The sequence below is a fragment of the Ovis canadensis genome, chromosome 2 (genome assembly GCF_042477335.2).
Source record: "Ovis canadensis isolate MfBH-ARS-UI-01 breed Bighorn chromosome 2, ARS-UI_OviCan_v2, whole genome shotgun sequence".
NCBI lineage: Eukaryota > Metazoa > Chordata > Mammalia > Artiodactyla > Bovidae > Ovis > Ovis canadensis.
In genome coordinates this window covers 119,193,121-119,217,915 of record NC_091246.1, presented here as the reverse complement: position 1 = coordinate 119,217,915, position 24,795 = coordinate 119,193,121, and the positions used below count along the sequence as shown (strand labels likewise).

The following is a 24,795-nucleotide window of genomic DNA, read 5'->3' as shown; positions in this document are numbered from 1 at the left end:
ACAAATTTATTACTATAAAGCTCTGCATTCTCAATGAGGGCAATATCACACCCAAAGGGGTGAAAATTGGTTTTCATCTGTTGTGTACAAAACACAGATATAGTTACGGTTTTGTACATAAACAAATATAGAGTATATCTGTGGTATTAAAATTACATGGAGAGAGGCAGTTAGGAAAAAAATGTCTACAGAGGCTCCTTAGAAGATCAATAATAAAATATTGGGAAGATGGAACATGTTTCAGAGACCTGGAAAAATGTCAACTCTGCCCTGGTAAGGCCAGTGAACAGTGAACCTCCCATGGGTGGCTACTTACACAGTAGACCAAGCTTTGTGACTGTGGGCAGGACCAACAGAATGGAAACAGGCCTAAGTTCTTCCTACCTAGGTGGGAATGAGTTGTATTTTTGAGGCCAATTGATGACAGGTTTTGAAGCTGGACAGAGGTTCATTACACTGTTATTTTTTGCACAGGTTTGATGTTTTCTGTAAACATTTTTTTCACGGACATTTTAACAAAACCAAAATAGTCGTCCAAACTCTTAAGCAAAAATAAGTGCTACAAAGAAATTATGTTTTACAAACACCCTGTTTGTTCTAAACATTCAGACTGAGATCTTTTCAGTTTTATTTCAACGTGAGCTGAATTTAAGAATTTATCCTAGTCTTCTGACTTTATTTTCCAGTGTTGTTAGAAGAGCTAAATGACAATGTAACTCATTACGAAAATAAATGGAAAAGTACAAGAGCTGATGTAAAATAGTAATCAAGGGTCCAGCCATCAAGGGATTAGAGTAACTGAAGAAGAAAGCCAGCCAGGCTGTAGTCTGACAAAGGATGTGCTGATTTAACAAAGTGTCATCTAGGAAGGCCATCAAATGTTCATGGTGGCAACTCCCAGCCTGAGAAGTACTTCCATGCAGTGATTTCCTACCTTTTTTTGTTTGTAAGTTTCCTTCATTTAATAATTTAGGTGTCTCAAATTCATAGTTCAAAATTTAAATAATTCATTAAATAGGAGTCATTTTTATAGGTAAGATAAATTACAGGATAATGTATTGAGTTAGTTTTGTTTTTGTTTTAATCAAAAAGCCTTAAAATGATCAGGGATTGATAAGAATGGGCATGAAAAATGTACATTTCAGACTTTCATCACCAGTGGGGGAAAAAAAGCCTTTTTATAGACCTAAAACTGTCATTACTGCATTTAGATTTTGGTGAAGGAAAATTTAAAATAACTCTACAATAATACAGTGTTAATAGAAATTGGCCATGTATTGAGTCATCATTTAAACATAAGTAATTTCTTGGTCCAAATTAGTGAAACCTTAAAAAAAAAAAAAGGATTGTCTCTAGAGAACATCATCATTTGAGAGCAATGCTTTTTCAGACACATTCTGATACTCAGATTCACTTTTTTATAACAGTTATAGATTAATTACATCTTTCTTCCTAAAAAGCTGTCAGATTTCCATTTCTTCGGGAGATATTTTCAGCAGTGTGTTGTTCAATTCCACAGGTTAAGCTCTCTTCATTATTATTAAGAACTTCATACATACTAGAAAGACTGCCATTCACTGCTTTTTCGTCTTTCCAAAAAGACACAGGCAGACTTGAGAGACTAAAGCTGACGTCTTTAAAGGCATGCAACAAGAATATTCCCACAATGATTGTAAAGAAGCCACTCAGAGTACCAATGACATCATCAACAGGCATATCTTGCCACTCCTTAAAAAGAATAGCTGAACAAGTTAAAACTGATGTTGTGAAGAACACATAATATATTGGAGTCACGATAGAAGTGTTGAATATGTCCAGGGCCCTGTTTAGGTAGTTGATCTGTGTGCTCACACAGACTATAAGGCTCAGCAGCAGGATCCAGGTCAGGGGATGTTGTAGCACAGGTTTTCCAGCAAACAGCTCTTTGATAGCAATGCCCAGGCCTTTAGCACAGGAGACTGAAACTGCTCCAATTACAGAGCAGATTGTGATATATACAAGAATGTTTGTCTGTCCATGCCGAGGTCCCACCACAAAGATTAATATCAAGGACACAATGACCACAAGTGTTGCAAAGACCACAAAACCTGGAGGAGGCAAAGAAAAATTATATTTAGTTAAATGTTTAAGTACTTGATAAGAAGGAGAAAAGGTGTGGTCCTAAAATAAAAATTAGCTTTTGCTGCCCCAGCAAAAACACAGTCATAATAATTTAGTTAAATGTACACACTGGAAGATTACGCTTCATATTCACAAATTATTATACTACTAACATTTTTAAAGTAGTATCTTGGGCCTCATAATTATACAGATATCCCTTAATTAACATGGGATTGAGTTGCATGGATCCAATTATACATGGATTTTTCCAATAAATACAGTACAATACAATCTGAGGGCTGAACCTGTGGATGCGGAACCTCAGACATACAGGATGGGCTGTAAGTGGGTTTTCTCATATCCCTAACCTCTGTGTTGTTAAAGGGTCAAATGTATATATATCAAAGAAAACAGTATCAGGCTGACTCACAGCCATGCGTCCAAGAACACTGTGCCCCACTTCCACCCACTGGGGTGCTCTAATTCCAATAACAGGTATAATACAATCAGAAGAATCAGAAACCAGTGGAGAGAAATTATGAGATGACCTTGAATGCTCAATGATTTGTAGATGCTAAAGAACATTTGTCTAACAGGAGCAAATTTTTAACATATTTAGGGGCCAACCACAGGGGTAAAAAAATCAATAAGAGAACCTGACAATAACTGTCGGGATCCAAGTTAGATAGGAGACTTGAACCCAACATGATAATAGCTAGTGACTGTGCAGCACTACAGGTCAGACACTTTTCTTAGCAATTTGTATCAATTCAGTCATTAAATTCTCACAACTACCCTGTAATATAGACACTGTCATTTGCAATTTTAAGATGAGGAAACAGAGCAGTTGTTTCATCTTTTAACTCCTCGAATTCTAGTAATATGATTTTACAGAAGGAAACACAAAAATAAGAATTTGTAAGGAGATGATAGAAACATGAAAGCCAAAAATCAGAAGATAATAACTGATAACAGCAGATTCAAGACAGCTGAATCCCACATCAGCAGTGATCAAAAATTAGAAAGTGACTCGGTGTGCTACAAAGAATGCTCTGAAGATACAAACTACCTCTAGAAGTGGGTTGAAGAGGAGACTAAAAACAGGAGGCCTGGCTAAAGTCTTTTCAAAGAGCACTGAGACCACGTCAGATCCCGGCCCAGTTCTGAATATCTCAGTGACTGGTCCCCTTGCCACAGTGTATGGGAGGACCCCAGACCAGCTGAGTGTGTGGGGGCCTCACTAAAATGGGGGGCTGAAGTCAGGCATACGTCTGATGGTAGCCATCTCCTCTTACCCACTCAAATCCTAGGACGCTAGCAAGCCAGATAGGAAACTTGGCTGGGAATCTGACCAGCTCAATTCGCAAGGCAGTCAAGGATCATTAGAGAGGGGCCAAAACAAACAGAAAAAGTCTTTGTTAGTTCAACGTAGACAGAGGGAAACTTCAAAGACAATAATAAAATGAGAGGAATCAAAGCAGTCAAAATCTGAAGTAAAAGGAAGTACCCTGAGGTAGCTAGAGAAAGACCACACAAAGCAATGAAGACACAGCGCAGCCAGAGAGAAATAAAAATTACTCTTGAAAAAGAGTAAAATACAGTAAGACTAATAAAGCTTTTATTTTGTCATACCTGGATCTCCTAGCTTGTGAGACATTTCATTTAAGGTCTCAATCTCTTCTTCTTTTGGAGCATGAATAACCATAACTGTAGATCCCAGAATACTTAGCAAACATCCAATTTTTCCATGAAGATTAAGTCTTTCATTTAGAAAGTAGGAAGAAAGAATGGCACTAAAATGGAGGGAAACATGGAGGATTATTACACAGTCAGCTACTTTTCTCATTTTTAACTATCAACACAACTTAAGAATTACTGAACTCAAACTAAAACACTGAGCTTATAAAGATTCTAGCTTTCAGCCAAGGTAAAGAAAATGCACATTCAATCATAAAATGAAGTTTCTGGGAACTACCTGCTTCATCATACTCTAAGCCAGAATAGTTACCATCTTTCTACTGTAGGACATCAATATGAAATTTTACAATAAACAGAGCTATGATACAAATTTAAGAATCTAGGTCCATTTGGACCTATTTGCTCAACTTTATCCTTACTGAGTGATGAATCCATCATATATTTTCATTTAATTCCACATAACTTGCCTATTAATGATCAAGTTTTAATATTTTATAGCTAGTTTTATTGAAATCTTAAAAAAGTATAAACCTATAAATATAATAATGGCATAACAAAACTGAGAAAAGACATTACCATAATAAATATTTATTACACATAATACATAAATAGCATCTTGTATCTTTATATATTATACAATTTCTTGAAAATTATATAATTTTGCATGCAATATAGATTTATATAACTATTAATGTTAAAAAAATATTTATTAACTATTAATGTTAAATACCTATCAGTCAACCAACTTTGGGAATACTAGCCAAAATCCAAACTTCAATATGGGCTTAGCTGTTTTGGCTAATGATTAAAACAACAGAAACAGGACAAGTCTTGGACTGTTCCTTCCAAAAAAGTGTCCCAGGCCAGTCTTCAACCTTGCTCCAATCAATTACTTTCTAGACAAGGTATAGAGATCTATTCATCACCAGTCACCACCTACCAAAGTATACATATGTCAAATGATAAATATTGTAATGAATACAACTTGGAATTTTAAAATACTGCAATTAAAGTCGAACTAGTATTGACTCTAAACACAAATAAGACAAAGCATAAAAGCATTTTCTCCCACAACTTGTTAGCTGGCCTATGCACAGAGAATAACATTTCAAAAGCAAACTAATACACAGCATAAAAAAGTCTCAAGGTTGTTTAAATATAAATTAAACTGAGCACATGTAATTAGCAGGTACTGAATACCTTACAGATGAAACGTTAACTGCTGTTTCTACACGTGAAGAGCAGGGTCCTCACCTTACTAGGACACTGAGTGCTCCTAACGGAGTCACTAGGGTGGCTGGTGCAAAGGCATATGCAGCAAAGTTGGCCACCTCGCCAGCTCCCACTTGGAGAAAGACAACAAAAGAAAATGTTCAGATAGGAACATATTTAGTCAAAACAGAAAAGGCTGCATTTCACATACATTTTTTAACACACTGTTTAAATTGTTATTCGTAAGGGTTCTGTAAATTCTCAACATTAGAATTCAAACCAATTAGAAACAATAGAAACCTATAATTTTAATGGAAAATATCTAATTTCTATGTGGGTTTTTTTTTTTCCTTGGTTGGGCTGCATGGCTTGTGGGATCCTAGCTCCCCAACCAGGGATCGAACCAGGGTCCTTGGCAGTCACAGCACTGAGTCTGAATCACTGGGCTACCAGGCAATTCCCCTGTGTATGGGTTTTTTAAATTAAAATTATAGTATTTATATCCTATGACAAAAAATCAGCTTAAACAGATATGAAAGCCTTTTTTACTAGCTGTTTTCTTTTTTAAAACCCAACTGTTACATTCAAAAGATATTCTTGGGTTGCTCCTATGTGTCAGATGTTCTAGGATGAGGAACAATAAAGATACTGCTCACCTAAGACATTTTAGTGAACAAAAACAGACAAAACATACAAATGAAGTAAAGTGCTGTTCAGAAAACAAAGCAAGGGAAAGGAATGAAGAGCTGGTGACAGGCAGATAATGTTGCCAGGCAAGGGTGCTTGGATAGAAAGTTTTGATCAGTCAGATATGGAGTGAGGGATTTACCAGCAGTTATGTGGGTGAGGAAAATGGAGAGACATCCCAAGCAGGAAGAACAAGTACAAAATTTTGACTCAAGACCATGTCTGGCATGTCTGAGCAGCAAGGAAGCCTGAGTGGTTCATACAAAGCAAGCATGCGGGGAGCTTTGTGAGTCCCTCAATGGATTTCATCTGAGCTGAAAAGCCACTGAGGAATTTTAGCAGGGGAGGGACATGTGATCACATAAAATCACTCTTGGCTAGTTTTCCAAAATGGTTATGCTAAATTTCACCTAGTAGTGTCTGAGAGTTTCCTGTTTCTCACTCTCCCCAACGTTTGCTAATCTGTTAATGGGAAACAGGATTATTTTATCATGCTATGAATTTGCATTCCCCTTTTTCATATGTTTATTAGCCAAGTTAAATCTTTTAGTGAAGTAAGGGCTTCCCTGGTTGCTCAGAGGTTAAAGCATCTGCCTCCAATGTAGGAGACCTGTGTTCGATCCCTGGGTCGGGAAGATCCCCTGGAGAAGGAAATGGTAACCCACGCCAGTATTCTTGCCTGGAGAATCCCATGGATGGAGAAGCCCGGTAGGCTAACAGTCCACGGGGTCGCAAAGAGTTGGACATGACTGAGTGACTTCACTTCACTTTTTGGGGTTTTTTACCAGTTTGTCTATTAGGGTATTTGTTTTCTCTTATTGATTTTAAGTAATCCTTCATATATTTTGAACACGAATATTTTCTCAGCTTCAAAAAAAGTCTTTGCTATTTCCCCACTGTGGTGTTTACTATGGGCTTGCCAGGTGGCTCCAGTGGTAAAGAACCCACTCGCTGATGCAGGAGATGGAAGAGATGCCTGGGTTGGGAAGACTCCCTGGAGGAGGGCATGCCAACCCACTCCAGTATTCTTGCCTGGAGAATCCCAAGGACAGAGGAACCTGGTGGGCTTCAGTCCACAAGGTCGCAGTCAAACATGACTAAAGTGACTTAGCACCAAGCAATTGTTAGTTCTGCCATTTTTTTTGGCTTAGAAATCCTTTATCATCTTATCATCTTTAATTCACCTAAATTACTAATTTTAAATGGTTTTAGTCATGAATAGCTAAATTTTACTGAGATAATCATATATTTTTTCTCCTTCAATTTAACACAGTAAACTACAGTGACTTGTTTTCCAAGATTATGCCAATTTTGCATCTGCAGAACAAACCTAACTTGCTTATATTATTTTGTGATTTTTACATATAGGTTTGTGAATGAGACTAGACTTTATTTTTCCCATCTTATTCTGTCCTGATCATGTTTTGGTATTAGGATTATACTAGCTTTTTAAGAAGAGTGAGGGAACCCCCTTTTTCTATTATTAAGAAACTTCTTAAAACAATTATTTCTTCTTTAAATGACTGTGTAATTTACCTATGAAACCATCTGGGCTCAGGATTTAGTACATGCAAAGGTTTTAAAACTACAGCTTCAACTGGGTTAAGTTAGAGGAGTATTCCAGTTTTCTATTTCCTCATGAGTATTGATAAACTTTACTTTTCCATAAATTTTATCTATGTTTTTTATCAATTGGATAATTGGATGTTTTTCATAATATCCTGTTAATTTATGAAACCTTAATTACATCACCTAGCTATTCTCTTTTCCTTTTCTTGATCAGTTTCAACAACAGGTTTGTCAAGTTCATTATTCTGAGCATTGACCCAAATGTTGCTTTAATGCCTTGTTTTTCTATTTAAATACTTTTAGCTCTTCTCTTTACTCCTTCTATGGTTTATTCTACAATTCTTTTTCTATTTTCTTCAACTAGATGCTTCATCTTTCAATTACATTTATTTGAAACCATAAATTTTACTCTACTTCAGTTATATTCCCTAAGTTATGATATTTTGTATTCTGTATCAACATATTGAAGTATTGTTTAAATTAAACATACTTTTAAAATATTTTCTAATTTCCATTCTGACTTCTTTGAACCACGAACCTGTGGTTTAAAAGCGTATTTCTAAACTTCTACATGTATTTTTCATGTTATATTTTTGTTATTGATTTCTAATATAATGATAATGATCTGTGAAAAACTTAATTAAATTATTTGAAAAATTTCAAGACTGACTTTATGGTCCACCAAATAGTTCATCTGCATCAATATTCCATATGCACTTGAAAATAATATAGACCTTAAGTTGCTGAGTTCAGTGAGTTAAGTTAAATCTGCTGTTCAGATTTTCTATCACCTTAAGAATTTTACTCTGCCTGTCCCATCAACTGCTCAATGTCATATTAAAATCTCACTACATTAATTTGGATTTGTGTATTTCACCTTGCTGTTCTGTGTTTCAAGGCCATGTTATTATTTTATTTATTTACGGCTGTACTGGGTCTTCACTGTTTGCCTGAGCAAACATTCTTCAGTTTTCGGTGCACGGGGGCTGCTCTTTGTGGTGGTGCACAGGTTTCTCCTTGCAGTGGCCTCTTGTTGCAGAGCACAGGGTAAGGACTTAGGAGGTGTTGATATATGAGCTAAACTGCTCCACAGCATGTGGGATCTTCCCAAACCAGGGATCAAACCCATGTCCCCTGCAATGGCAGGCAGATTCTTATCCACTGTGCCACCAGAGAAATCCTCAAGGCCATATTATTAAATAAAGTCAGGACTGATAAAACCTCCTGAGTTGAACCCTTTGTTTTTAAGAAATAGTCTTCTATCTCCAGTGTTGTTTTGCTATGAAGTATATTTTTTCTAAAACAATAATAGAAATGTGAAGTTTCTTTAGGCATGTTCTTCCATCCTTCTCTTTCAGCCATTTTATATCCTCATGTTTTATAGTTTACCTTACAACAGGCATGCAGTTTTTTAATTATTTGTTTTTATAAATCCAATAGAATAATCTTTGTCTTTAACTGGGCCATTTCATGCACAGTAGTTGATAGACCTGGATTTAAATATACCTGTGGCTGATTCATGTTGATGTTTGGTAGACACCAACACAATATTGCAAAGCAATTATCTTTCAATTAAAAATAAAATTTAAAAGTAAGTTAAAAAATAAATATACCACATTTTAAAAGATTTTCAAGAGTTTAGAATTAATAATGTAATACTTCAAATATTCAGAAAAACAGAATAAAATATAAATGACAGCTATATATCCACCACCTGAATGGTATCACCCTTCTTAGAGCAGTTCACAAGTCCTCTTTCAAAAGCTGCCTGCTATGGAGTGTAGTTACCTCTAGGGCAGAAGTATTTCCAGCTGATCCTGAGCTTTATGCGTTTCCCTGATGCTGGCTACGTAATTCTTAACTATCATGTTGGCTCTTTAATGCTTTTAAGAGGATGCTTTTTTATATCCTGTCCAGTCTTTCAACTTGTTTTCAGCAAATCTTATTAGTTTCATCTTCAAAACACATCCAGAATGCTACCACTTCTCACCACACTAACTGCCATTACTCTGGGTCCATGCCATTATCACCTCTTACCAAATTATTTCAATGGCTTCTTACCGGTTTCTCTGCTTTTGCCCCTACGCAGTCTATGCCTCAACACAGCAGCCCAAGAATTCCTATTAAAACCTGCGTCTGTACATGTTACCCCTTTGTTCAAGCCTCCAGTAATTCCCCATCAAACATAAAAGTCAAAGTCTTTTCTGTGACATACAAAGCCCCATGTAATCTAGGCCCTCATTACTTCCCTAAATTAACCTCAACCACTGCCCTGCACTCCCACTCCCTTACTATCCTTACCTCTTTAATGGTTCCTGAGGTTTTAGTAATCCAGCGCTGTACAACAAAGCACCCCCGAAACTGGCAGCTTTAAACAACAAATGTCAGCCATGTTTTCTGTTGGCCAAGACAATGATTTCTCATAGTTTCTGCTGGGATCAGCAGATACTTCTCAATCAGGGTCTTTCAAAAGGTTGCAGTCGAGATACAATCTGGAGCCTGTGCCTTGCCACAACCTGGAGGACTCATATCCAAGGTAACTCACATGACCAGGCTCACTGAGTGTAGCCTGGGGACCTCTCCTCAGGGTGACTGTCTTCCAGCACAGTAGCTGGCTTCAGAATGACCAATCCAATCAATCAAGGCAAAACCTTAATGCCTCTGATGACTTAACTCACAAGTCATCAACTCTGTTGTATACCTTGATCATATTGCATTAATTCAGTGTGAGAGGAGATAATACAAAGTTGTGACTACCAGGGAGCAAGAAGCTTTGCAGGCTATCTTGGGTTCTGCCTACCACATTTTAACCTGCCAGGCATGGTCCTGCTCGCTGTCTTCATGTTTTATTATTTCCTCCTGCTTAAAATGTTCTTCACCCAAATACCCATATGGTCAGTCCCCCACTTCCTTTATCTTTTACTCAAATATTATCTTTCCAAAGAGGCCTGCCCTGGCCCCTCAACTAAAATATAAACCTATCTATCCTTCATTTTACTACATCCCTTCTCCACGTACTACTAGCAAACATCAGCACTTATCACTAACACACAGTTTATCTTTACTGTTGTCCACCTAGAAAGCAAAGTCTCCTATGGGTAAGAATTTTTCTCTTTATTCTGTTTATTCTATCTCCAGCACCTAGAACACCTGACATACAAAAATAAATGATCAAGAAGTATGTGCTGAATGAATAGTTAAACTGTCTGTTATTTCAACTGCCCTTAGAAAAAAAATTTACATAATTCAATCCTGAATATTTTGAAAGCTCAGCGTCTCAAGGATCACTCTATGTACCTTTTAAAAGACAATCATCAGAGCCCCCTCGCCTGCCCCCTTGTACCCCTCACAAGCATCCTACACTAATAAACCTACTTCTTGACTATCAAAAAAATAATACATAAATACATAAAAATCATCAAAGTATGCATGGAAGTCTTAGCAAATGCATACCTCCTTTCTAATTTGGAATGAAAATCAATGGAAGGACAGGAATTAAAAACAGGATGCTTTCTATGATCTTTCACTTTCAAAATCACCTTAAACTGAGCATAACTTTTAAAAATACATATATATGTCAGGCATGTTTTAATCAGATAGACAAAATTTTTCACATCCAAATTAAATAAACTATTAAACTGTTAAGTGACTTATACAGGCTTAAATTTTACATATTTTGAGTTTTGTTCATCAAAAAAACCCAGAATTTAAAGTTTTAAAATTTTCTGGTAATATAAGGCTGTAAAATAGTACACATAAATATTTCAATATACACCTATAGTATTTTCTTGAAACATCCTCTATACATACTTGATAGCAGTCCGGCCCACCACAACCATTCTTTGAGATATGCATGGCCACCTTGACCTGTCAATGAAAACATATTTCACGTCTTTGGAAGACTATTAGACTTCAATGTATTTATGACAACAATTAGTAATGACAGATTTTAAAATATCATTTGCTTATTATTACTATATTGAATAATGGTTTCATCATGATTACACTAGAGAAGGCAATGGCACCCCACTCCAGTACTCTTGCCTGATAAATCCCATGGACGGAGGAGCCTGGTGGGCTGAAGTCCATGGGGTTGCTAAGGGGGGGACACAACTGAGCGACTTCACTTTCACTTTTCATTTTCATGCATTGGAGAAGGAAACGGCAACCCACTCCAGTGTTCTTGCCTAGAGAATCCCAGGGACGGGGGAGCCTGGTGGGCTGCCATCTATGGGGTCGCACAGAGTCGGACACTACTGAAGCAACTTAGCAGCAGCAGCAGTAGTAGAAGCATGATTACAAAGGGGAATTCTTAGATAATATTTTTACGATTATCTTAAAAAAGGGGATGTGAGGATCACAACAATGTGAATGAGTTAAATCAATCCTTCTATTTCAGTTCATACTTCATGCTTTTGTTTTGTGAACTTACCTTCAATAAACAAAGTGAACCAATCAGAAATAGCCCAACTTCTAGTGAATTAGATAGCGGAGAAGCCATTTCGGTGTGGGTTAGCCCCACTTATGAGGTAGTAACCCTGGAGAAAGGGGTCCTTTATTGACCAGAACATAAAAAGATTGAGCACTGCTCACAGTCTGGAGCTTCCAGGATGTTCATCCTGCCCTTTCCTCTAGACCATCCTTCACTCTCCTCTAGACCAAACTAACAAAATTCGGAAGCAATCAGTACTTAAGCCACTATTCAAAAGAAAAAGTCAATGTGAATGAACCCTTTGATAAGCATATCCACATGGAAAATGTGAGTACGTGACTTAGGAATGAGGATATACTTGTTCAAATAGTATATGCCAATACTTTCTCCTTTCTGCATGAAATCCAACTGAGGTCATTATTTTAAGAGCTTGATTAGGTATGGCTATAGAAATGGCACAGAAAGAAGGTAATTTTTTTTTTTTTTTTTACTGCCAAAGCAGATTTTCCTATGAGAACAGAACTGGGTCTAAAACTGAAGCAGAGGCTGAACGACAGAACATGGCCAGAATGCAACATGAAGCTGGAAGCTGTTAGGATACACCAAAGTTAGAGGGAGTTCAATCACATCAGGCGTTTCCCAGGGGCTCATGGCTTGCCAGTAGTTTCTGGGGATCAACCTATACCACCAATCAGGATTTCACTCAACTGAGTACACTTCAACCCAAAGAAGCCAGCTCTCTTTCCTGCCAATTTGAGATCAGAAAGGAAAATGTCTAAGGAAAAAACAAACTTTTACTATCATTGACAAAAGAACCTAGCCTTCGATAAGATTCTGATTCTATCCATACAACCTCATTTCCTTCTCTGCAGACTATCAAAATTTAAAGAAAGGGCTGGATGCTAATTGGGTATTGGTCCCTATTCCCACTTTGATAATAACTGCAAGAGTGAGTAGTTAATTTATTTTGATAACTTTTTATTTTTCTTATTACAAAAGTGATTCTCTATAAACATGTACAATTCTTACAAAGTCCAAAGTTTTGAATATAGTCACTAGGAATGAAGATACAGTCTTTTACAGTCAAAGAACCCAAATATCAATACAAAGGAACACACTGATACCATTTCAAAGTCACACAGGGCATAAATAACTTACCTGCTCTCATGGAGCCTTTTCTGGCAAGTCGCAGAAGGCCTTTTTTTTTCAAAATGAAACTCCCTCCAATGAAAATACTGGAACTCATAGCCAATCCCAGACCAATATAAAAGTCATACTTTCCATGCCCCTGGCTCATTTCGCTTGTTACTTAAAAAGCTACTGTGAATCACATTGATCAAGAACAGAGAAACTGTTGGTGCTGGAGGCAGGATGATGCAGTCTTCAAATCTAAAGAGGGAAAACAAAAGGAAATCTTCACAGAATGACAGGATGCACGATCACTGCAAAATTTTACTCTTTCTTTTCTCATAAAATAATAATACTTTTTATTACTACTATTAATAACATAAATATATTTACCATTTGTATTTAGCACTAATCTAATTATATATCCTCCAATTATGGAAAAAGATGGGATTGTGATATAAAACTAAACTTAAAAATTAGGACTTCCCTGGCAGTCCAGTGGTTAAAACTCCATGCTTCCACTGCAGGGGGCAATGGTTCAACCCCTGATCAGGGAACTGAGATGCTACAGGCTGTGCAGTGTAGCCAAAAAAGAAAAAAGTCTTAACTCATAGAAACAGAAAACTCTGAAAGGTGAGGGTTAAGGGGTAGGGAAAGGGAGTGAAGGTGGTCACAACATACAACCTTCCAGTTGTAAGATTAATAAGTGACACAGTTAACACTAGCCTATTGCATAGGCTAGTGAATGTTGCTAGACAGTAGATCTTAAAAATTCTCATTACAAAAAAAAAAAATAAAAACCCATTTAGCTATGTGTGGTCATCGATGAACGTTAACTAAACTTACTGTGGTAATTATTTTGTAATATATACACTATGTGGTACACCTTAAACTAATACAATGTTACATATCAACTATAATTCAATAAAACTGAGGAAAAATAAAAAGTAAAACCATATTAAAATTGATTTTATAAACTCTGGTTTCCTATTTTAAAAATGTTTCCTGTCTTAGCTGCATAGTCCATAGTTAACAAACTTTCCTAAGAAAAAAAACTCCTCAGAATGAAAATGAGGCATAAAAACGCACAAATCTAGTTTACAAAAACACATACCAATTTTACAAATGTGTCTTTTTGAATACTCTATACAAAGAAACAAAAAATTTTCTCAAGCATGTATTTTCTTCTTAGAAATCGATGTAGATGTAAGTATATGGTAACTTCTCTCTCATGTAGCCCATTCAGGAATGTGTATGGAGAAAGCAGATGTCGCATTATTCTGTCAGAGCAGAGAACGAAGTCTAGCAGACAGATGTCTGTCAGGGTGTGTGTGTGGTACTCTCGGCCCTTTTAGAAAACAGGAGGGCCATGGAACCTAGAAGACTCACGCTGTAAGACCAGAAAGGATGCGTGGCTTACCAAAGACCACAGTGTTTTCAAAACAGCCAAAACTCAGAACTGTGCTGGCAAATGAACTAAATTGGGTAGAAAAGCAGAGGAAAAAGCACTTACTCAGCTACAAGGTTTACCACTGGTTATAACAAACTGCCAGCCCAACTTTCTGATATGGCTTGAGATTTTTTTAGTCCCACAATTTAACAACTGCATCCCAGAATTAATCTACAGTTCAGTCAGGATCCTTAGTCATTAACCTTCACTGACCAGCCAATTTTTCCATTCTTCAGGTTACAGGTCTCTGGCCTTTAACTAAAGCAACTTAATTTCCTATCTTCCTAGCCCCTCAATTGCCTTATCCATCCACTCAAACAGGCGTTACTGAACATACATTCTGTGCACTAAGCAGTATGATCAGCTGTTTGGATAAAATGGTAATAGCTTTTAGACTTCAGTGGGGAGACACACAAGGGACAGATTATAACGGGGTTGGGATGTAAGTGAAATAGGTGAGGGAGATTAAGAGGTACAAACTTTCAGGTACAAATAAATGAATCACTGAGATGAAACATACAACATGGGGAACATAGTCAATACCAATGTAATATCTCTTTATGGTGATAAGATGGTAACTAGGTTCATCATGGTGATCGTTTTATAACATATAATAATATCATAATTAATCCTGAAATGAATTTCTAAGGTCCCAAGCTGCTGAAATAGTGAACTAATTGCATCCTTAAGCAAATGATCTTAGTTTTCTGAATGTTGAGCTTTAAGTCAACTTTTTCACTCTCCTCTTCCACTTTCATCAAGAGGCTTTTTAGTTCCTCTTCACTTTCTGCCATAAGGGTGGTGTCATCTGCATATCTGAAGTGATTGATATTTCTCCCAGCAATCTTGATTCCAGCTTCTGCTTCTTCCAGCCCAGCGTTTCTCATGATGTACTATGCATGTAAGTTAAATAAGCAGGGTGACAATACACAGCCTTGACGTCCTCCTTTTCCTATCTGGAACCAGTCTGTTGTTCCATGTCCAGTTCTAACTGTTGCTTCCTGACCTGCATATAGGTTTCTCAAGAGGCAGGTCAGGTGGTCTGGTACTCCCATCTCTTTCAGAATTTTCCAAAGTTTATTGTGATCCACACAGTCAAAAGCTTTGGCATAGTCAATAAAGCAGAAATAGATGTTTTTCTGGAACTCTCTTGCTTTTTCCATGATCCAGCGGAAGTTGGCAATTTGATCTCTGGTTCCTCTGCCTTTTCTAAAACCAGCTTGAACATCTGAAGTTCACCAGCCCTGGGTATTCTTTGGAAGGAATAATGCTGAAGCTGAAACGCCAGTATTTTGGCCACCTCATGCGAAGAGTTGACTCATTGGAAAAGACTCTGATGCTGGGAGGGATTGGGGGCAGGAGGAGAAGGGGACGAAGGATGAGATGGCTGGATGGCATCATGGACTCGACGGACGTGAGTTTGAGTAAACTCTGGAAGATGGTGATGGACAGGGAAGCCTGGCGTGCTGTCACGGGGTCGCAAAGTGTCAGACACGACTGAGCGACTGAACTGAACTGAACTGAAGCCAATGAGCCAACATAAAAGTGGTTCAATTTTTTTCTTTTGTATTTTGTACTTGGAACATAGCATTATGGGTCAATTATACAATAATTAAAAAAAAACTTTCAATACTAAACTTCCAGGTATGAAAAAATACCTTAAAAACAGTACTTACTGTAATTGCATAATAAAATTTGACAATTTTCTTAAACACAAAGGAATGAAACCCTCTGCTAGTTTTTCACATCTAGTGGCTTAATTTGAATCAATTCCCTTATTTCTCCTTCTTATTAATAAATATATGAAAATGAAAGAGAAGTTCTAAATCTATAATTAAACTGCTCTATCACCATAAGAAAAAAAAGACTATAACAAAATAAAAAGTGTGTTTACAGGTTCCCACCATACCCTACAACTTGTTTATCCATGTTTATGACTCAGTTACCCTCAGCAGAAGGCCAGCTTCTGGGCTCCTGCACAAGAGTCACCTTTATTTATCCTGTGTGCCAAGCTATCCGGCAATCTCAACATATGTCAGATGTAATCTGGGTGAATACTGATGAATGGAATCATATGATTGGCTCTGAAAAATAAAGCTGGCTATTTATGAGTAAGAAAACCACTGCATCATTCCGCTTAGCATTCTAAAACGTAACCATAGTAAAACATAGCCTATAAACTGAAAAACTGTGAAAAGTTGTCAAAGTATGCTGGGAAGTGATAGTACCACATACAAATGAACATGCAAAGAAAACAATAACAATGGCTGGAAAATGAGAGTGAAGAAACCTAGCCACCACCAAACACTTTAGCCTACTTGGCAGATATATTCTTCTAATGAGCAAGGGTCATCTAACTGAAATGACCCCTCCTCCTTTAACCACTATGTTCATGGAACAACGTTCTTAATTACCATACAAGTTCAAGAGTCTGAATATCCTAGAATCAATAAAACAGAACCTTGTTATCTGCAAGGACCATACTCAGAAACAAGCCAAGCTTATCTATAATTCCAATCCCATTATAAGGATAGCCTCACAAATCCTAGTGGCTTAGATGGTAAAGCATCTGTCTGCAATGCAGGAGACCCGGGTTTGATCCCTGGGTTGGGAAGATCCCCTAGAGAAGGAAATGGCAGCTCACTCCGGTATTCTTGCCTGGAAAATCCCACCGACTGAGGAGCCTGGTATGTTACCTTCCATGGAGTCGCAAAGAGTCGGACACAACCGAGCGACTTCATTTTCACAAATCCAAATTCAGACTTTATAAAACTGACCTTCAAATACCAAATGTGTAGCTACCAACTTACTAATATTTACTAGTGCTTAAGTTGAGCGACTTCACTTTCACTTTTCACTTTTATGAACTGGAGAAGGAAATGGCAACCCACTCCAGTGTTCTTGCCTGGAGAATCCCAGGGACGGGAGAGCCTGGTGGGCTGCTGTCTATGGGGTCACACAGAGTCAGACACGACTGAAGCGACTTAGCAGCAGCAGCAAAATTAACTTTCCACTAAATGGCAAGTTACAAGTAATATAAGGTCTAAAATTAAGATCCAATATATTATGCTGCCTGACACCTGGTAAAACTGGGGTGACCTAACCACAAGTTTCGGCCCTCCCCTACTCTGCTTTCATGGATACATCCCAAAGTCAAACAGCCCTCCTTATCATGGAGACCAGGCACAATTCCTGCTTATCCCTGAGTAGTGAGCTTCACTGCCTTGACAGACTGCAGAATTATTAAAGCAAGCCAATCACACCCTCTTGCAGGAACTGAGGCACCCCTCAAACTCCTGCTCGCCTCACAGAAGTCCTGGTTCCTTACTCTGCAGCACGTGTGCAGCCCTGTGTAGTATGTGCTGTGCTCCTCCTAGACATGTCAAAGTGACTAATGAACTGTTGTCTAAGAAACTGGTCTCACGTGCCCAGTGTCTATGTGATGGGGAGGAAATCTTCTGCAGCAACAGGTGAAGAAGAGATGACTAAACCAACACATTAAGTCAGAATCTTATTTCATCCTATGATCACTGAAAGTTCACTGTTCCTCTGTTTACTATGTTACTTATGTTCACTGTTTACTATGTCTATATATAAATTTTCTCTATATTTTATATAAAGTTGCATGATACTATTTAAAATCTTTTCCCCTCTTTTCTTTTTATTGTTACTGACTTATTGTGGAAAGCTTCAAGCATACAAAAGCAAAAAAGGATTTTTTTGATCAGTTGGGTCAATCTTATTATGCACGTGGCTTTGGAGAGCTGTATCCCTCATCCCAAATTCATTTCCAAACACAGAATCATGGCTCCCTTCAGACAAGTCATCATTGCCCAGACAAACCATAGCCCCTCACATCCTTCTTTCCACTATGTAAGTGGATGCTCTTCACTTCAGGCCAGGTCACACTTCAAGTTGTGCTACAAAGACTTGTCCAGTACCTACAGCCCAAAGGCATTTTCTCTCCTGTGCAATTATTTTATTTACAGACAGGTTCATAAAATTTATTTCCCAATTACTATTCTATCTTTGAAGATAAATTCTACGTTTCTTAAAAACAATGACTAGTTATTCGTGGTGGTTTCCCCAGAAAAATGCACTCACTTATACTGGCAAATCTGATTCATAAGCTTTTCTGAAATTAAGGTTATTTGTTTCATGTGTTTGTTCACTTACTGAATACACCAGTGTGTACATGGGTGGGGAAGGATGCCAAGTAACATAAAAGTTGCACACCATCAAGCTATAAAGTAGCCTTCAGCCACTAAACTAAGTAAATGAATCACCTCATTTGACTTACACAGCAATGAGTCAGAATCTGTTTCCAAGCACAGAGAAGTTCCTCCGTGCTACGTGGGGACAACAATGAACACCCAGAAGGATGTTCAACTCCCAAAGCAGCAGCCACTGATATAGATCTGTGGAGAATGTTACACAGAAAATGAAACAAAATTAAGGGGTCTAATCTAATGCAAAGAATGTGGATACAGAATAATGTAGAATAGGACTAAAAGATGGGTACGTTTTGATGCTCAATGAAGCGTGAAACTCAGAAGACTATCTTCATTTGGATTTGTTGTTAATGTTGTATAGCTTTTGACTATTGCATTTATGAATACAACTACATATAACATTTTAAAAACCATGTTGTATTTAGGTTATCTAATAGTTTATATAAAAATATTATTTTTTGCTCAATTAAAACAAAAAGAAAGAAAATGAACATCAGCATGAATGTCCTGAAAGGAATATCTGCTTCACTATTCTCAGACCTGGAAACGTTCTGTTCCCACTCTGTATAACTGAAGGTCAATCACAGCCAGGAGAGCCTGAAACAGAGATTATTTTTTATTTCTCAAGGATTCGCTTTAGGCCGAGCCAGATTTAAAAATAGTTAAACAAGAAAGCTTGCTAAGTTTCACTTCAACTAGGTTCCCAAACCAGAAATGACGAATCCCAGGTGGTAACCTGCCCATCTTACCTCTTAGAAGGACTCAGGTGAAAGGTTCCAGTCCACTACCCCTGACTGTTACGGTTTTTTTGTGGCAATCTGTTTAATAAACATATACTAAGCAGCACACGTCCCAGGCACTGGCGTTATAAAGATGACCAAAAGTTCCTGTCCTCAAGGATTCCACAGCTAAGTAAGAATTCTGAAAATAAACTATTCAAATTTTAAACACACTTCCAAATTTTAAAAACTTTTAGAATTTTCAGCTTGTTCTAACAGGCACTTGATTTTCATAATTGATTTCACTAATATCTATGAACACTTACACTGCTAACTTTCATCAAATGCAATTATGTCAAAAATGAAATTAATACAGCTCAAAGAAAAAAAATTATGAAATTGGTCCACTTCCTCCTAAAGCACGAGAACATACAATTTAAGGAAGAGGAAAACACGGACCGGTATTCTAACACCTATATGAAAAGCCTGAAATAAGATTTGTTTTGGGAATTCCGTGGCAGTCTAGAGATTAGGACACAGTGCTTTCACTGCCCTGGCCCCAGGTTCAATCCCTGCACAGGGAAAGATCTTATAAATTGCAGCACAACCCCACGCCCCCCCAAAAAAAACATGAAAAAAAGAAAAAGATTCACTTTGCAAAATGACATCATCAATTTCAAAGCTAGCTAACTTTAAAAATTATACCTATTTAACAGTTTTAAACTTGTCACAGCACTTTTGACATTTCAGTTTCACAAGAGCTTACATGTGATAATGTTAAGTAACTTCTCATGCAGCTGGTATAAGTAGCAGCCCTGGGATTAGAAAATGAGTCTCCTCATTCTCAGCCTTTTGCGTTTTCCATTAGTTTCCTTTTAGTCCCCAAGCTGGAACACAATCAAGGGGCAACTCAAACCAGATTCTCAGTGAAGGTCAGTCTTCATGCCCAGCCTGCTTCTCATGTTTGAACTGTGGCTTCACCATCTTTCATCACCCAAATACCCTACAACAGCCAAGGGGGCCAGATGGATTCTCTCTGAGAGAAGCCAGCCAGTGGCTGGCTACCCACTATTTACAGAAAGAATTCCAAATTTTGTAATCCAGTATCTAAGACCTTTCACCATTTGCTCCAAACCTGCATTTTAAATCTCTACTTCCCAATGCTGTATTTCACATACTATGGCTCCACCCTCGGTCAACACGCTGCTGCCATTCTTACTTATCCCTTTCACTCCTCTCTATCTTTTTTACATTATTCCTTTCATCTTTAAAGACCTACTTCAAAAAAGCACCTCCACAATGAAGCCCTGCTTGAATTCCATAAACCAATTTTTTTCTGAATGTGCTAACCTTTATTCTGAATCTTTCTTTGGACATTTTTCCAGCCTCTATTATGATTACTAATGTACATGATTTATACCCCCCTCACTGTGGCTCCCTATGGACAATGGTATGCTTACTTCATTTACTCAGTCAACAAATAACTGATTTACAGTAAATGAATACATACTATGTCAAAAACATGGATACACAGTGAATACAGCAGACCAAAACCCTGCCCTTGTGGAGCTTACCTTCTGTTGGTAAATAAGAACATTAATTTGGAAGGTGGTGAATGATACAGTGAGAAGTAAAGCACGTTAAAGATACTGAGTAATCTTAAAGATATTGGGTAATATAAAGTAATTGGGCTCAGGGGCTTCTATTTTAACTAAGCTGGTTAGGAGGCCTATTGGAGAATGTGTAACATTGAGCAGAGGCTTGAAAGAAATAGTAAAAGAACAAAGTACAGAAAGAACCAAGTGCAAAGGCACTAAGGCATGAGCAAGCACACAGTTTCTTAGGAAAAGAAAGGCTATTATGACTGGCACTAACTGAATCAGAGGGCTTCCCAGGTGGCTCAGTGGTAAAGAATTGGCCTGTCTAGCAAAAGATGTGGGTTCGACCCCTGGCTCAGAAAGATCCCCTAGAGAAGGAGATGGCAGCCCACTCTAGTATCCTTGCCTGGGAAATACCATGTACAGGGGAGCCTGGCGGGCTACAGTCCATGCAGTAGCAAAAGAGTCCAACGTTGTTTAGAGACTAAACAACAAAAACTAAAGGAAGGTAGGTGGGATACTACAGAGAGCTGTTTTCATACACTAGAAATATCCTCACAAGAGTATAATTGTTTCTCATTATTATGTCTCCCTAATAGTAATAACTACCACTTACTGAACACCTCTGGAGGCACTGGTGTGATTGATATACATTATCAATCCTGGTGATTGATACACATTAATTATAATCCACACAATAATGAGAAAAAGCTATCATTACCCCCCGCCTTTTAGGTAAAGAAACCAAACCTCCCAGAGGTTAAATCTCAAGCAGAGGATCACAGAAAAGTTGCACAGCCTGAAATGGAACTTAACTGTCCACTGGACTCAACTTCTATACAGACTACCCACATCTAAGAGTTCTCATTATTTACTTCTGCTTGGTTTCCATTGCTTTAATTTTTTCCAGCCTCTGCTTGGGCTAATTATTTTTAAACATAGTAACTGTAAATACTACGGAACCTAACTTTCCAATCCTATTTAGCAACAGTAATTATAAATTAAAATTTTAACTTACATGTAAGTTTAATATGGTCTCTTATGAATAAAAGGCTGGAAGAGGTTAGAGATGACTTATTCATTCTCATTTCCTCGTAAATAAAACCCTTTATTCTCATTTAAAGTTTTAAGCCCTGGCAGAGTAGCTCCAGCCTGGAAAGAAGAAAATACAGAAGTAGCAAAAGGAATGAATAGTTACTGAATACTTTTTTAAATTTAGCTACTAGCCTCCATACTCATTTTACTTACCAACTAACATAAAACCTACTCAACTGAGCATAACATACTACTTCATCAGACAGCTTACTGGTATGAAACAAAGATCTCTATTCTCTCATATTTATTGTTAGTACTTTAATAAAAAATGTACTAACTGGGTTCATGGTACATAGGGAATTTCTAGAAACAAAACTAAAACATAGCGTGTAGTAAATGAACTGAAAAATCTAGAAAAGAGATTCAAGAGGCAAACACAAAATCAAAGGTATAATGAATTTTGTTCAGTCGTATGGCGAGAGAGGGTTCACTGACTTTATGAAAGTTAGGAAATTAAACAGGCCATGCTCAAAACGTTACAGCGACATCTAAGGCTTGTTCAACTGTCAATATCTCCGTTGTAGCTGAAACAATCTTTTAGAACTCATAACAAAATGAAACTACTTTAATGAACTTAATGAACAAGCGCCCCGAAAACGCCAGGCAAGGTTTCTGTGGGATTTATTGGCAATCCAAATCACGGTGGAATTACTGGATTACGGGGGAAATTACTTCCATCTCAGAACACGCGTGGCTCAGTGTCTCCAGAGGCGCCCCTGAGGAGTCCTTCCCGACCCAAGAGGGGCAGGCCTGCCCACAGTTAGCCCCTTCGCGCTTGCCTGAAATGAAGAAAAGTGGAGACCTCACCGAAGTTGGCTGGCCCGCCGCGCGGCTTCCCCTCCGCTATCCGGCCCGGGTCACCTCTGCTCACACCCCCACACAGGCCGCTCCGGCTACCCGCTCCTGAGCTCGCGCGGCCACCGCCTTCGTCTCCGTCCAGTGGGAGGTGTGAGCATCCAGGGCTGCAGCCGTGCGCACCGCTTCCTCCATGGGGGAGCGCCCGGGGGAACTTGTCCCAGACGACCTCCAGCCCCCACCACAGCCGCCGCCACCGCCGCCACCGCCGCCACCACCAGGACCTAAAGAGACAGCTAAAGACAACCTGGGCGCGGCCGAGTGACGCGCGAGGCAGCGCGCGCACGCGCAGTGTGGCGCGGCAAACGCCCCGCCCCCGGCGCGCCTTCCGGAGAAGGAGCGGGACAGAGGAAAGTGGTCTGGATTGTTGGCTGACCAAGTGATCAAAATCAATCAACATCAACATCAAGACGTACCATGTGCGGTGAATTCCCACGCGCGGTTAGCACATCAAGCTATGTCTCTAAGCTATCCTAGGGAAAGGTGCTCCGAGAGGGCAAGGGCGGGACTAGAGTGAGACCCGGAGGCCCGGGCGAATAGGAGGAGGCCAAGGGGTGAAACCAAGTGCTGGGGGCGGGGCCGAGCTTGGCCTTCTCCGGGTAAGGCCTTCTCTTCCCAGGTGGTAACTATCCGAAACTATTCGTTACGTTCTTTGGGAGGGTTCATTGTTTGCTAAAAAGCCGACCTCCCGACACTTGGGAGGTTTATTTTTCATGAGATGCACTGGAAATCCACTGTTAAGCTGCCCTGCCTTGGCTTCTTCTGGAACGTAGGAAGTTCCTGGGACCCATGATAATCGTTTCGTCAAAAAAGGACGAGGAGGGCTCATTTATTAGAAACTAGAGGAGCAACAATGGCAATGGCTCCCCACTCCAGTACTCTTGCCTGGAAAATCTCACGGACGGAGGAGCCTGGTGGGCTGCAGTCCATGGGGTCGCTGAAGGTCGGACTGAGCGACTTCACTTTCATGCATTGGAGAAGGAAATGGCAACCCACTCTAGTGTTTTTGGCTGGAGAATCCCAGGGACGGGGGAGCCTGGTGGGCTGCCGTCTATGGGGTTGCACAGAGTCGGACACGACTGAAGTGACTTAGCTTAGAGGAGCAACTAGCTGGATCTGGAGTGAGACCTGCTAATAAAACAGTAATACCTTGGTTACAGGTGCAGTTCCTCTGGGGATATTTTTACAGTTTTTGACCAGATACGGGAACACTATTATACCGAATTTAAATTATTTTGGGTGGGAATCTTTCTAAAATGAAGTCTGTGCTTATTTAGCCAGAAAATGCCAAATGAAATTTGCTTGTTTAGGACTGTAGTCTCATTGGACTATTATCTAGACTGCACAGTCCCTGACTACTCTGGTTTTGGTAACTATGCAGCTTCTAATTTAAAAGCTTTTAATCTTCCCGAAACTTGGCAACCCGAGAACTGTCCTTTTTGGAATTGGCTCAGAGGAACTTTTTTGTTTACTTTTTTGGTCTCACCTGTTGTATCTAGAGGACATGGTCAAATAAGCAATTACATTGACTATTGAAAGATAGTTGACAAGCTGGTCTCTAATGATGCAGTAGAGTGTTAAAAATGGCTCTAATTCTGTGCCCATCCATGTGCCCACACATTTTGCAGAGTGGCTTTGCAGTTCTACTCCATCCCGACTCTGCCTTAGCCAAGAAAATGTGGTGGTGGCCAGCCTAAATCATGATAAGAAGCCTGGACTAGTGGGCTGGAGGAGACCAGGTGGAGCAGAGCACCTTGCAAAGCCACCTAACTGACCCAGAGAATAGACATAGAGCCAAGCTGGTTGAGATTCACAAAACTGTCCTGTTGACCCAGAGATACATGAGAAAGAATAAAGGAATCTTCCATTAAGCCACTCTTTTTGACATGAATAGGTATGTAGCAATAACATAAATCCCAACAGGTACCTCTAGGAGGCAAGTGGCTGTAATGGAAGCAGTGGCTAGTTCGTATGAGCAAAAATGCTTCGAAACTATGTCGACCTAACAAATTTGCCCGGG

General features: G+C 38.8%; 1 protein-coding gene and 1 pseudogene across 18 annotated transcripts; one reads left to right on the top strand and one right to left on the bottom strand.

Annotated features, from left to right (window-relative positions):
- Positions 1 to 1,058: 1,058 nt before the first annotated feature.
- Positions 1,059 to 23,240, bottom strand: NIPA2 (NIPA magnesium transporter 2). 18 transcript variants are annotated; one of them, XM_069576828.1, is made up of 11 exons: positions 22,728 to 23,045; positions 21,844 to 21,977; positions 19,994 to 20,114; positions 19,258 to 19,429; positions 19,049 to 19,105; positions 18,577 to 18,694; positions 12,857 to 13,087; positions 11,077 to 11,133; positions 5,053 to 5,143; positions 3,733 to 3,893; positions 1,059 to 2,087 (listed from the first exon to the last, which is right to left on the bottom strand). In XM_069576828.1, exons 7-11 carry the CDS (start codon positions 12,993 to 12,995, stop codon positions 1,453 to 1,455), a joined length of 1,083 nt encoding a protein of 360 aa, XP_069432929.1. In that variant the 5' UTR covers positions 12,996 to 13,087; positions 18,577 to 18,694; positions 19,049 to 19,105; positions 19,258 to 19,429; positions 19,994 to 20,114; positions 21,844 to 21,977; positions 22,728 to 23,045; the 3' UTR covers positions 1,059 to 1,452. The 18 variants fall into 18 exon arrangements, with proteins under 18 accessions (XP_069432929.1, XP_069432933.1, XP_069432936.1 ...); XM_069576832.1 differs by having other exon boundaries at positions 22,700 to 23,009; XM_069576835.1 differs by lacking the exon at positions 19,049 to 19,105.
- On the top strand, positions 18,642 to 18,815 carry LOC138433729 (DNA-directed RNA polymerases I, II, and III subunit RPABC4 pseudogene; annotated as a pseudogene).
- Positions 23,241 to 24,795: the final 1,555 nt, after the last annotated feature.